General features: G+C 38.7%; 1 protein-coding gene across 1 annotated transcript in view; it reads left to right on the top strand.

Moving 5' to 3' along the window:
* The window catches only part of Tph2 (tryptophan hydroxylase 2), a 97,371-nt gene that overhangs the window by 49,105 nt on the left and 36,164 nt on the right, over positions 1 to 12,102 (top strand). The window contains exon 8 of the mRNA XM_010617503.2: positions 7,926 to 8,052. Within this exon, the coding sequence (XP_010615805.1) occupies positions 7,926 to 8,052 (127 nt within the window). The remainder of the gene's footprint in view (positions 1 to 7,925; positions 8,053 to 12,102) is intronic.

The following is a 12,102-nucleotide window of genomic DNA, read 5'->3' on the forward strand; positions in this document are numbered from 1 at the left end:
AGAGCCTGTTGTCTCAAGAGCTCCAAGTACTCCAACAGTATGCATTCTATTTTTTAAAATTCTATATATTATTTAAAACCTATGCATTGTGAAACCAAATTTGTGCCTAAGTGCCCGTCAGAACCCTAGTTTTGAGGCTCTCTGTCGTGACTTAGGATGAAGCTTCAGCTGGTTTTTCTTTTTCTTTTCCTTTATTTACTTTTTAGCTGATTCCTTCTTCCCTGTCTGCCCCATCCCCACCAGCTTTGTCTTTCTTGTGCCAATAATCCAGAGTTAGCATTCAGAAGCATGGGCACCTGAATCAAAATTCATATTTCCTCAGCACTCTGTAGTCAGGGAGAAGTTCATTATGTACTTTCAGGTGTGGAAGGCTGAGATGACCAGGGAGCAATTTTTCAGGAATATTTGCATTTTAAAATTGCAGGTTCAGAAAAAGAAATTCAGTGATTGAATTTTAGGCAAAAAAAGAGGTAATCACTGCCATGCCTCTTCACTACTGTTTTGAGGATGACAGCCATGCCCAGGACAGCTGTGGAAGCCACCACAGGAGAGAAAGAGAAATGTTTGGACATTTCCATGCATATTCTGTTTGTCTAGCATGATTCTCCCCATCTCTGTGGCAGGACTGGTGCCATTTTACAGATGGTAATTCCAAGGTTCAAAGAAGTCAGGTAATTTCCCCAAGGTTACACAACTAGAAAATAGCAAAATCATGATCTGGTCCAGAGCCCTTAAGTGACACTGGAAATTAGGAAAACTACGACTGGGTTTCATTTGGATGCACTTCTATTTGGAGCAATATAGCCCTATCAACACCTGCTCTATTCAGTTGAGTTCAAAAAAAGCATGTGCCAGGCTTTTCCCAAAGATGAACATGACATGACCTTGAAGAAGCTTACTGCTCCCTTATGATAAAACACCTGTTACTAGGGCAGAACTTTATCAAGTACAATAAACTTAGGTGTACAGTTCAATGTAATGTGAATAATAATGCCTTGCTATAGAAGCTTATGTTTTAAATTCATTGTCTTATTGTTATTAAAGAATGTCAAAAGATAGGGACCCTTACAACCTTACAACCTCCATTTTATAGATGAGAAAATGCTGTCTGTGCTAGCCAAGCTGCTAATAAATATTAAATTTATTAAGCAGAGTTAAAGAAAGCTATACATTCATTTTAATAGTAGAATTAGCAGTATTTCAAGTGATCCTTAGACATTGCTATCAAGAACTTATTGTATTGGAGAGTAGAGATTCAGAGTATCCTATATGACAGTACTGCTCTAAATCATTTGCTTGTGCAGGAATGTGGGGAATGGAGCTAGGTCTGACTCCAGAGAACCTCTCTCTCTCTCTCTCTGGCTCTGAAAATTGAACCCAGGCCCTTGCATGTTCTAGGCAAGCATCCTACCATTGGACTACACCACAGCTCCCTAGTGCACATGCTTCTAATCATTGTATTCTGTTTTTTGTTTGTTTGTTTTTTGAGACAGGGTCTCATTATGTAGTTGAGATTGACCTGGAACTCACTCTATAGCCCAGGCTGGTCTTGATCTCACAGCAATTCTCCTGCCTCAGCCTCCTGAGTGCTGGGATTGCAGATGTGCACCACCACGCCTGACCTAATCATTGTATTTTGTTGCTGCCTTAATTTTAGTGAAATAGGGGAAGGAAAGTTGAATATCTCTTATATCTTCAAGAGATAAGAAATGTTTCAGAAATGGTAGGTGACTAATGAAATATCAATAGAATTTCCATTACAGTCATTTTTATTGTCCTTGTAAGAGTTGGAAGCTATGTCTTTGGTTGGATCAGGAAAGTTGGTATTTGCTATTTGACTGTCCTTTTATGAAATCATAAGGTAATTTTGCTAGGTGTTATTCTAAAATTATTGCTTTTTTTACTTTTAATCTTTGGTTCCTAATTAGGCACACAATAAATCTTCCTGGAACAGAATTTCTAGAAAGATAATTATATATTCCAGTCTCAAAGAACTGCAGTGAGGAGTTCCTTATGGAGGTGGACTTCCTTATGATTTCTATGGAGGGAAGCAAAGATCTCCTCTGGGGCAACATACATGTGCTTTGTTCATAAAAAGAGGGCCATATGTGTTTATCTGTCCTGGAATAGGGATGTAATGGAAGTGATTATAAGAGCTGTTGAAAATCTCATCTGGGTCAGATTTTACAGTATGTTATTTAAATCTGAGCTAAAGAAACTGTATGTGGTTCCAAAGCAAGCACTGAGGAGTTGCCTTAATACCCAAACATTTTCTGTTACCTTCTTTGTGTAGTGAAAATAAACAAAGTCGGGTGATGTGTCCTGTGCATCCTGGGTTATTCCCATTTTCCTGCCAGATGTTGTGTGCAAGCTGAAGAAATACCCTATTTTAGCTCCCAGCTCATCCTTTCTTCAATATGAACTTTCCACCACTCCCACTCATCTTGCTTTCCTTTGCTTCATGATTCAGATAAAGCGTTGGCTTCTGTCATGCAGCACAAACAAAACCTATAGAAAAATGTTTTAAAAGACAGATGCACTGATTTGGAATCGAAAGCAAATGTTGGATGTTCACTCACTGCTTCTTAAAGGCTTTCATTTACAGCAAAAATAAAAAGGAGTTGTTCCATACAGAGTTGGAGGAGTCAGCTTTGAAAGCTGATAAGAGGAGAAAAATGCCAGACTCATTTTGAATTTGAACTTAAGAACCAGGGCCCTTATTTCCCTGCAGCAAAATGATCGCAACTTTCTTAGAATGATTTAAGAATTCCCTGGAGACATTTTGCCCGGGTCTCTTTGTGTACACCTATCTCAGTAGGCTTTAGAATCTTCCTAACAGGGCTTATCAGAGAAGATTCCAATTTAGAGCAGCAAAAGTCTTGCGCCTGATATCAGCTGTAGCTTTTTTTTTTTTTTAAAGAGACATGACGTTTTACAGTGTTAATAGTTTTGAAAGGTCCTACGTTTCTAGTGAACAGAGAGCTTTTGTGAAAAGGGCTCTGAAAAGCATTATTCAGAAGAAAATGCATCAAAGGGATGGGAGTTAAAAAAGAGAAGAGTTTGCTGATGTAGAGATTGGAGGCAGCATGTGCTGACAGGTGCAATTATGACCAAATAATTGAATCTTTTAAGAGAGATCTGGTGAGATAAGGCAATAGTTGTGGACTCACATTGGAAATCTGTTCGTAATAAGATACTCAGGGGTCCAGCTGGGAATAATACAAGCAACACAGGGGTCTTGAACTACTTGACGTGCAGGACATAGCAGCAGTAGCATTTACACTGTGTAAAACAGAGTGAAGCCGCGTAACTTCAGTTTAACAGTTGTTAATTGGCACAAAGGTTGGACAGACAAGTTTGCAGTTTGCATTCTCCCCAAGACTCCTCTTAACCTGGAACTTCTCACCCCTGGAAAGTGATGGTGAACTCAGTTGCTAAGTCCTTCAGTGTCAAAGAAACTAAAGAAAAATGTAAACTTTTCAAAGTTAATGAATCATTTTTGTTAATAATGTTAAAAATGTTCCTTTGCTCTTTGGTTAACATGTTTCTGGACACCACAGTTTCTTCTGTCTACTTGTGTTTTAGCCAAAGATAGAGGGGTAGAGAATAACATCATTCCAACAGAGGCATAAAATATAATAACCTTGTTCCTGATCTTGAAATACAGGAATTTAAAGCCTTGGCCCCACAGAGAATGTGGTTACTGTGCATACTATATCTTTTGTTAGGGAACTAGGGGATAGCTCTTTCTCAGGGTCACTGCCTGGAGATAGAGAAGAAAGGAGAGCACAGATTCATGAAATACATCATAATCATTTCTACTCATAACAGAGGAAAGGGTATCCCTAATGTTCCATTAATACTTCTGTTAGACATCTTGCTTCAGGCTCCCATTTTCAATGAAACAATATAATTTATTGTTTTATTGTGTGTTTTTTTCTTCAAAATTAATTATTTCTTTTATGCTATGTGTAGTTGGCTTATTTTGAATGCTCTTGGGGTTCTTAAGTGTTCCCGCAAATTATAGGTTTCTGATAATAACACAATTTAATGTATAAATGATAGCTCCTTTTCTATCACAGAGAACTGACTCCTTAATGTCTTTGGACCTCTAGTATTTTTTCCTTTTTCATTGCCAGCTTTTTACTTTATCTTTTACCAACAAGCTTTTGGACTCTGCTAGTTCCTAGGTATGTAAAAGGCTATTTTTTGCATCAGATTTTTTTTACAATTTCTCCTTTCAAATTTTTTGTCAGATTTTTTTTTTTTTTTTTTTTTTTTTGGTACTGGGGATTGAACTCGGGACCTTGCACTTGTGAGGCAGGTGGTGGAACTGCTGAGCTAAATCCCCATCCGGGCATCAGCTTTTTAAAAGTATTTAAGGAGCTCAAAAGTAAATCTAGTGTTGTACTAGGAATCAATGAATGGACCACTGTGGCCCATGACTTATTCTTTTCTCTCCTTACATCATGAAGCACCTTGCACAGTTACTGGCCCTTGGAAAACATTCGATTAGTTTCTGCTTACCTTTTATTTATATTTATTTATTTTACCTTTATTTATATTTTATTGTATTTATATTTATTTATATTTACCTTTTATTTATACCGTGAGCTATACCAGTTTCACCATTTTCCTGGAGTCTGACATCTGGTTTAATTTGAAATTACTCTTGCCATGTTTTCCGAGATCTGTAGGGGTGCTTCAGTATTTACCTCATGGGCTTTTGGTAGGGGTATTTTAAATTTTTCCATGGTGGTCTACTTGATCTTAATTCGAACACCTGTATAGGCTGCATGACCTTTCAAAAAAATTGATCCCAAAGGTGTTTACAGGGTCCTATCTCAGCATTCATATATTATACTTATAACAAAATTAAGTGCATCCACATTTAAGAGTAGTTAGTTAGGGTTATGGCTTATGTCTAGGTGTCTCCTGAAAGCCTCATGTGCTCATGGGCTTCACTTCTGGGGGATGACTAGATTATGGGTGTGTGATGCTGGATTATCCTACTTATTGGCTTAGCATAGATCTGGATGTTGATGATGGATTTACTAAAGGGGCAAAACCCACCCGAGGTGTGGGTGGCACCATATAATAGGTTTATAGCCTGGATGGATTAAGAAAGGAAGGAAGAAGGAAGGCTCACTGCTTCCTGCCTGCCATGCCGAGAACTGCTTTTCCTCTGCCATGCCCTCTTCCATGGAGCCAGCCAGAGTATGGATCGAAACCTCTACAGATTTTGAGCTAAAATATACCTTTCCTCCTTTAACTTGATGTCAGGTATTTTGTCCCAGTAATGAGAAAATAACTAAGGCGATTACCTATTTGCCTTTCAGTCACCACCTTTCATTATCTTCAGTACCATGATGCAATTTTAGTGGAATTAAACTTAGCTCAAAATTACATAATTGCACTCGGCTTTCATTTTACATACAATACTAATTGCTTAATGCTTGATAGAAGACCTCTCAGTGTTATTTTTTATGGACAGGGTCTCAAGACTGGCTATGTGTTATTATCACCTGGGGAGTATAAGGGACACTGGTCTATCTCAGGGAGCCTGGTTGAATTGATCTTAGGTGGGACTGAGTCATTTGCTTTTTAGAAAAACACTCCTCAAATGATTTGGAGGGTTGAGAACTATTGAGTAGTAGGTAAAGAGACTTAGGACATGCTGACTATATTTTTTTCTTGTGCTAACTTATTTAAACTCTCTCCATATAGCCTCAGTGCTGAGCCTCTTCTCACTTATGCCACATCTGCAAATTAAAACAACAGAGGCAGAGAAACAACAGAGAAAGAGCACAATTCTGGAGTCAAAAGAATTTGATTTCAAATCTTGTCTGTGTCTCTTACTAGAAGTGTGACCTTGGAAAAAGATTCTTAAATTTACTTAAGTTCAGATTCCCCATTGGTCAAATTGTTATTATAAACCTTTCCTTACTGTGAAGGTTAAATTACTAATATGATGGGAAAATATGTAGTACTCTACCCAGTATATAATAGCTCAATACTCAGTATATTCTTTCTTTTCCTTTTTCTGTCTCTCTGTTTCTCATTTCATCTTAGATATAACAAGTGGCTTGGATAATATTTAAATACTTCTTATTTTTAAAAATTCAGTGAGTTTGATTCTCTGTCTTGAGCAATGTGATTGGAGAATAACCACTATGTATTATTTTCTACAAATTCAGTTTATGTGCAATAAAATGAGGTTACTGGCACATAGTTATCAGAGGATAAATTTGGAGTTTCTTTCAGTGTCCTGCCCATTTATTCTCACTTGGCCCATTTATTCTGTCTTCCAACTTGATATATCTCTGGAGTATCTGACCAGTGTTGGGAATGTAGTTTGAATTGTGGAAACAATATTTTTTTGATCAAGTGAAGTCATCTATTTAATGTGGGCATTGAAAATCTCATGCTTTTTATTGCTGTTCACTTGCTTCACTTCTGTGACCATCCAGTGTGTTTTATGGTGGTAGCACCTGGCATTAGTATCACAGCATCTATTTGAAGTGACATACTTCAGAGGATTACAGGTGAAATCAGCAACATCTTTCAATTACTACCTGCACAGCTATTTTGGGGGTTAGGAAAACAAAATATTGCTGCATCTAGATCCATGCCCAGAGAGCCATGGGGGAATTCATTCCCATGTAGTTTGGAATTGGGAAACAGTTCATTATTCAGGGCAGTGACTCAGGAAGTCATCTGCCTTGTTTGGTTGCGACTTGTATCTGTCCTTCGCCTGCTTATCTAGCTCCAACTAGAAGCTCAGGCAAAAGGAATTGGATTCAAGCTTTGATTACTACCTAGTTCAGCTGCCAGAGCAGAGAACTAAGAGAGTCTTCCAAAGTGCTCTCTCCTGGGAGTCGCTGACATTATAGCAGGCAAGCTCTCCATGGAAAAGCCACGCTGGTGATGACTGCTTTTCTCTGCTGTTTCCCAGGGCCTTGCAAAGCACAATGGGGATGCAGCACAATTTAAGGATTAAAGGGCAAGGGAATGAAAATCCTGAAAAACTGAATCTCAATGTTGATTTCATTGCTATTGTCAAAAGACAAAATCACAATAATTTGTTTTTATTTGTGACCAGAATGTGACAAGCCTTAGCCCCACAGCAGGTCAAAAACCTGCAAGGCTGCAATATGATCCAACATGGGCAGAAAATGGAAATAACCTGTAGAGACAGCTTGATTGGCCACAGTATTTTGCCTTATTTGCTTCAGTTGGCCGCCTGTGATGACTGAGGCTACATGGACTAAGATTCAGCTATTTGTTGCAGGATATATATTTAAGTTAAATTTTCAGTTAGTGGATGTGTCAAGTTGGGTTGCATACTGTTACATAAAGACTCAAGTGCGGAGATGTCCTGAGGCCTAAGTTTATTTTAACACTTTCCATAGCAAGAATCAGCACACTTTCCATAAGGGCCAGCTAGTAAGTATTTTAGGCTTTGTAGATTATGTAATCTCAATCACAACTAATCAACTCTGCAGATGTTGTCAAAAAATACCTAAGCACGATTGTATTCCAGTAAAACTTTATTTACAAAATCCAGCCAGATTTGGACTGTTGCTGTAGTTTTGCCCATCCTGATCTGTAGGATCTTGCACTAAATTATTATAATTTTCTAAGGTTGTCTTTAGGACAAACAGATATAATGTATGTAATAAAACACAATGTGCTCAGCATATAGAAAGTCCTTGAAAATAGTAGTATTACATAGCTTAATGTATAGTATATAACTCAAGCTGTCATTGACTAGAAGGAGTATCTGTGTTCTAGAGATGTTAAAGGATGATTAACAGTAATTAATTATAGGAACAAAGATGTATTTAGGATTTTCAGTCTTGTTCTACCAGTGGGAGTCTAAAGCTTCTTATATAACATGTCTTGGTGATGTTTTTTCTTGTCAGAGACACATGCCATGAACTCTTGGGGCACGTTCCACTCCTTGCTGATCCTAAGTTTGCTCAGTTTTCACAAGAGATAGGTCTGGCATCTCTGGGAGCATCAGATGAAGATGTTCAGAAACTTGCCACGGTGAGTTAATTTGCAACTTGTATATGCCCAAGTGTATGCCCAAATGTAATGTGGAGAGCACTTTGGAGACATTAACTATGGATTATAGATAGATATTCTGGAGAGAGCATGGTTTTACCTAAGGGTGTACTTTGGAAGTGTAGTGAACTTTTGATTTTGTTGATCACTGGTGTATTTGTATTTTACCTCTTTTGTTTAGGAGTCAACTAGATATAAGAGCTAGATAGTAAGTATTTTAGATTTGTGAGTCATGTAGAGTCTGTCACAATTATTCAGCTCAGCTACTGTGGTACAAAAGTAGGTACAGACAAAGATAATGAATAAACATGGCTGTGGCCGGGCATGGTGGTGCATGCCTATAATCCCAGCACTAGGGAGGCTGAAGCAGGAGGATTGCTGTGAGTTCAAGACCAACCTGGGCTACATAGTGAGTTCCAGGTCACTCTCAACGACATAGTAAGACCCTGTCTCAAAAAAACCAAAACAAACAAAAACAAACAAACAAAAAAACCCATGGCTGTGTTCCAATAAAACTTTATTTACAAAAGCTGATGGTGTGTCATTTTTGGCCTATGTGCTGTAGCTTGCTGAATCCCACAGAAATATTAGTAATAGAAAAATATATGTATTTAACGCAAAGTAGGAACTGTATCTCTTTGGCTAGTTTGTATGGTTGTGGTCAGATACAATATGATTCAACAATAAGAAATGCAGTTTTAAAAATTATTCTAAGTATAAAACTGGAAATATTCAGTGGACAGTATCACCAAGGGTCTTCTCAGAACAAGTAATCCAGTATAAAAGGAAAGGTATGATGTTGGCTGCTAACCTCAAGATGTTGAAGAGCTAGAACTTGCAGGCTTATATGCCCTAACTTGGCCACATTTCAAAGAACTCAGACAAAGAAAGAGGTTTAGGAACCTTACATACCTACAGGACCAAAGAATTCCCTAATGAGCAAAACTACCAGGGGAAGAAAAGGGTGATCTTAGATTGTATGTATATGGCATAGGTACACACCAATGGCATATTACATATGGAGAAATATTCTTTACTCCCACCAAAAATTAAGTTTTCTCCTAGATTTCCTAAAAGCCTTTTCAGTATATATTGTTTCCTATTTTCAAAAGAGATACGGGAATCATGAAGTATTTCTCTCCTAAAAGAGAAACAGAACAGTACAAACACTTTCGGTGACCCTTGGTGTTAGCCTGGGTGTGGAGAGGCATAGTGGGGACAGCAGTGAACTAGGGGACTGCCCCACTGGTGCGGACCATAATGGATGCAGGGCTTTGCGTTGCCAGATCTTCTGAAGTTTTGGGAGAGACTGACATTTAGATTTCTAAATGAAATTTAATGATTTAAAAATTTTGGCTGATTAAAAAACCATAATGAGCCAAGGAAAATATATTTGTAGATTGAATGTGGATCTTGACTTTCAATTTTCAATCTCTATTGTATGGATTGTATCTTGGGGCATTGGTTATCTATTACTGTATTATAAATTATTCCAAAACTTAGTGGCTTCAAGCAACATATATTTATTATCTTGTAATTTTCATGGGAACTTGAGAGCAGCTGAGTTGAGTGGCTCTGGCTCAGGGATTCTCATGAGTTGCTGTCAAGATGTTGGCAGGGCCAACAGCTGTCTGAAAGTTTGCAAGTCTGCTTCCAAGACAGCTTACTCGTATGGCTATTGGCAGGAGGCCTCAGTTACTTGAGCCTCTGGCTTTTCCTCCACAGAAGGTGATGAGAGAGAGGTGGGGGGGGCACAGAGAGAACAATCTGTAATGCATTTTGTGACTTGATGACATATGAGTCATGTTGGCCATACTGTATTCATGAGAGAGAACTCTTTAGCTTCCACTCAAGAATTGGTTTCCATTTTTTTAGTAAAGAATTGGTTTCCATTTTTTTAGTAAAAGAAGTGTCAAAATATTTGTGGATAAAAATTTAAAACTATGACACTGTGAGTCCTGCTATTTAGTCCCTCAACTCTGTTCTGGCCTTAAACTCCGTGTCTGGAAACTTCTGTGTCTTAAATTTCCCTTGGAAGCTTTTGGTTTCAGACTCTGAGCCCTGACAGGAGGTACTCTTGCTCTGTGATGAATATATTCTTGGTCAGGCTGACTCTGGATAGCCACAGACTGGGATGTAGCTCCGCCAGGCTTTGTGTGAGCTCACTGTGCGTGCATGTACATGTGCCTGTGAACACGCACATACGTGTCCAACCAGAGAAGGAGAAGGATCATGGAAAGTTAATGGAGGTGAATGTAGGTAGATCCTAGTGAATACCTGCATCCCTTTTTAAGAGCAGTGATAAGAAAGCAGTTTTACTGTCCTTTATTTTTCTACACCATCAAATAATGATTAATTCCATCATCCTAACTATATTAATAATATAACATGGTCCTCCTCACTCTTTGGAAATGTATAGCCTCTACGGTTAAAATTAAGATTTTTCAGAGGAAAGGTTTTTGTCAGTCTTGAAGGATGAGATAAAGTGGGCCAACTGGAGGAGAGGGAAAGGGGCAGTGGAAGACAGCTTCAGCTTCACTGATAGTATGACGCAGGCAGGACTGTATGCCTTTCTGGAGGGCTGGCAGGTGAATCTGTCGCCTAGCTTTTTCCAGTATTTACATTGCCCAAATTCTTTGGCTCATGTCTTGCTTATCCCATCTTTAGAGCCAGCAGTGTTGCATCTCTCTTGAGTTTTCTTCTGTTGTCTCATCTCTCCCACTCATTGTGGCTAGAAATGACCCTTTGCTTCTTAGTGCCATTGTGATTGGATTGGGGCCACCTGCTTCATTCATGGTAGTCTTCTCATCTTAAGATCCATACCTCTAATCAACATCGTATGCATGGGCTCTGGGGTGGAGGGAATGGATGTCTTTGGAGGATTATTGTTCTTTGTATCTACCTTTATGTTTGCTAGGAGAACAAAACCAATTAACACGTTTACCTCAAACCCTACTCTACAAGGGACAGCAAACTTGTAAGATGAGTTAGGTTTTCTTATTAGGAATTTACACACACACACACACACACACACACACACGTCATCCTCTCAGTTTGTTCTTTCCTTTCTGGTACTGGGTTTTGAACCCAAGTTCTCAAACATTCTTGGCAAATCCTCTGCCATGAGCTACATCTCCACTGTTTTTAACTTTAAAAAATTTGAAGACAGGGTCTTACCAAGGTATCCAGGCTGGCCTAGATCCCTCTGCCTCCAACACTGGGTGGGTGGGATTACAGGCTTGTGCCACCACACCCAGGAAGGAACTTACATTTCTTAGCATCACTCCAGTATCCATGGCCTCAGATTGCCCTACCTCCAACAGCTAGAAATACTTCCATCTGATAGAGGTCATTAGGTTATTTGTCATGTTTCTCTTTCTTTTTTTCTCTCCCACCCTCTTCTTTCATTTGGTTCTTTCCCTGGAATATATCTACTTTTATGCAAAAGAGAATCCAATTTAAAAGATATTAAGTGGCTAAAGAATTCTAGGCACTGTGAAGTAGGAGCAGGAAAAAGATAATAGGTATTACTTGCTTCAAGGAACTTAATCTAGTACACACCCACAAAGGGAAACCTTGAGTCAGTATCATGTTTTATTCATGGACATAAGCAGATATATAGAAGTGTATTTAACGTCAGTCTTTCTGGTGTGTGTGAGTCTGTTCAGAGGCTGGAATGCAGAATTGAGGGCAGGAGCCAGAAGTGATAGTCTTCCCTGTAGAGGATATAACTGCTGGCAGGTGAGGGAGGACCTTTGTCCACCAAGGTAGCCAACCTGCCTGCAATCTTGTAGTGGCTTTGACAGTTAAAATAAAAAAGAGTGTAAACTCCTTAAAGACTAACTCTCTAAAGGCTTTAATGCAGAAGATTTTGGATCTCTTCTAAGTGCAGTGGAAAATTTAAGTGTGTGTTTGCCTCACCTTGGTTTTACCTGATTTATCTCACTGCTTTTTTTCCTTGATATTGCCTAGATAATAAGGACTCCCCCAACAGCTCGCTCTCTCTTTGTTTCTCTCAATTATAATTCTTTC

This window comes from Fukomys damarensis, unplaced genomic scaffold (genome assembly GCF_012274545.1).
Source record: "Fukomys damarensis isolate Sample0158 unplaced genomic scaffold, DMR_v1.0_HiC HiC_scaffold_15, whole genome shotgun sequence".
Lineage (NCBI taxonomy): Eukaryota > Metazoa > Chordata > Mammalia > Rodentia > Bathyergidae > Fukomys > Fukomys damarensis.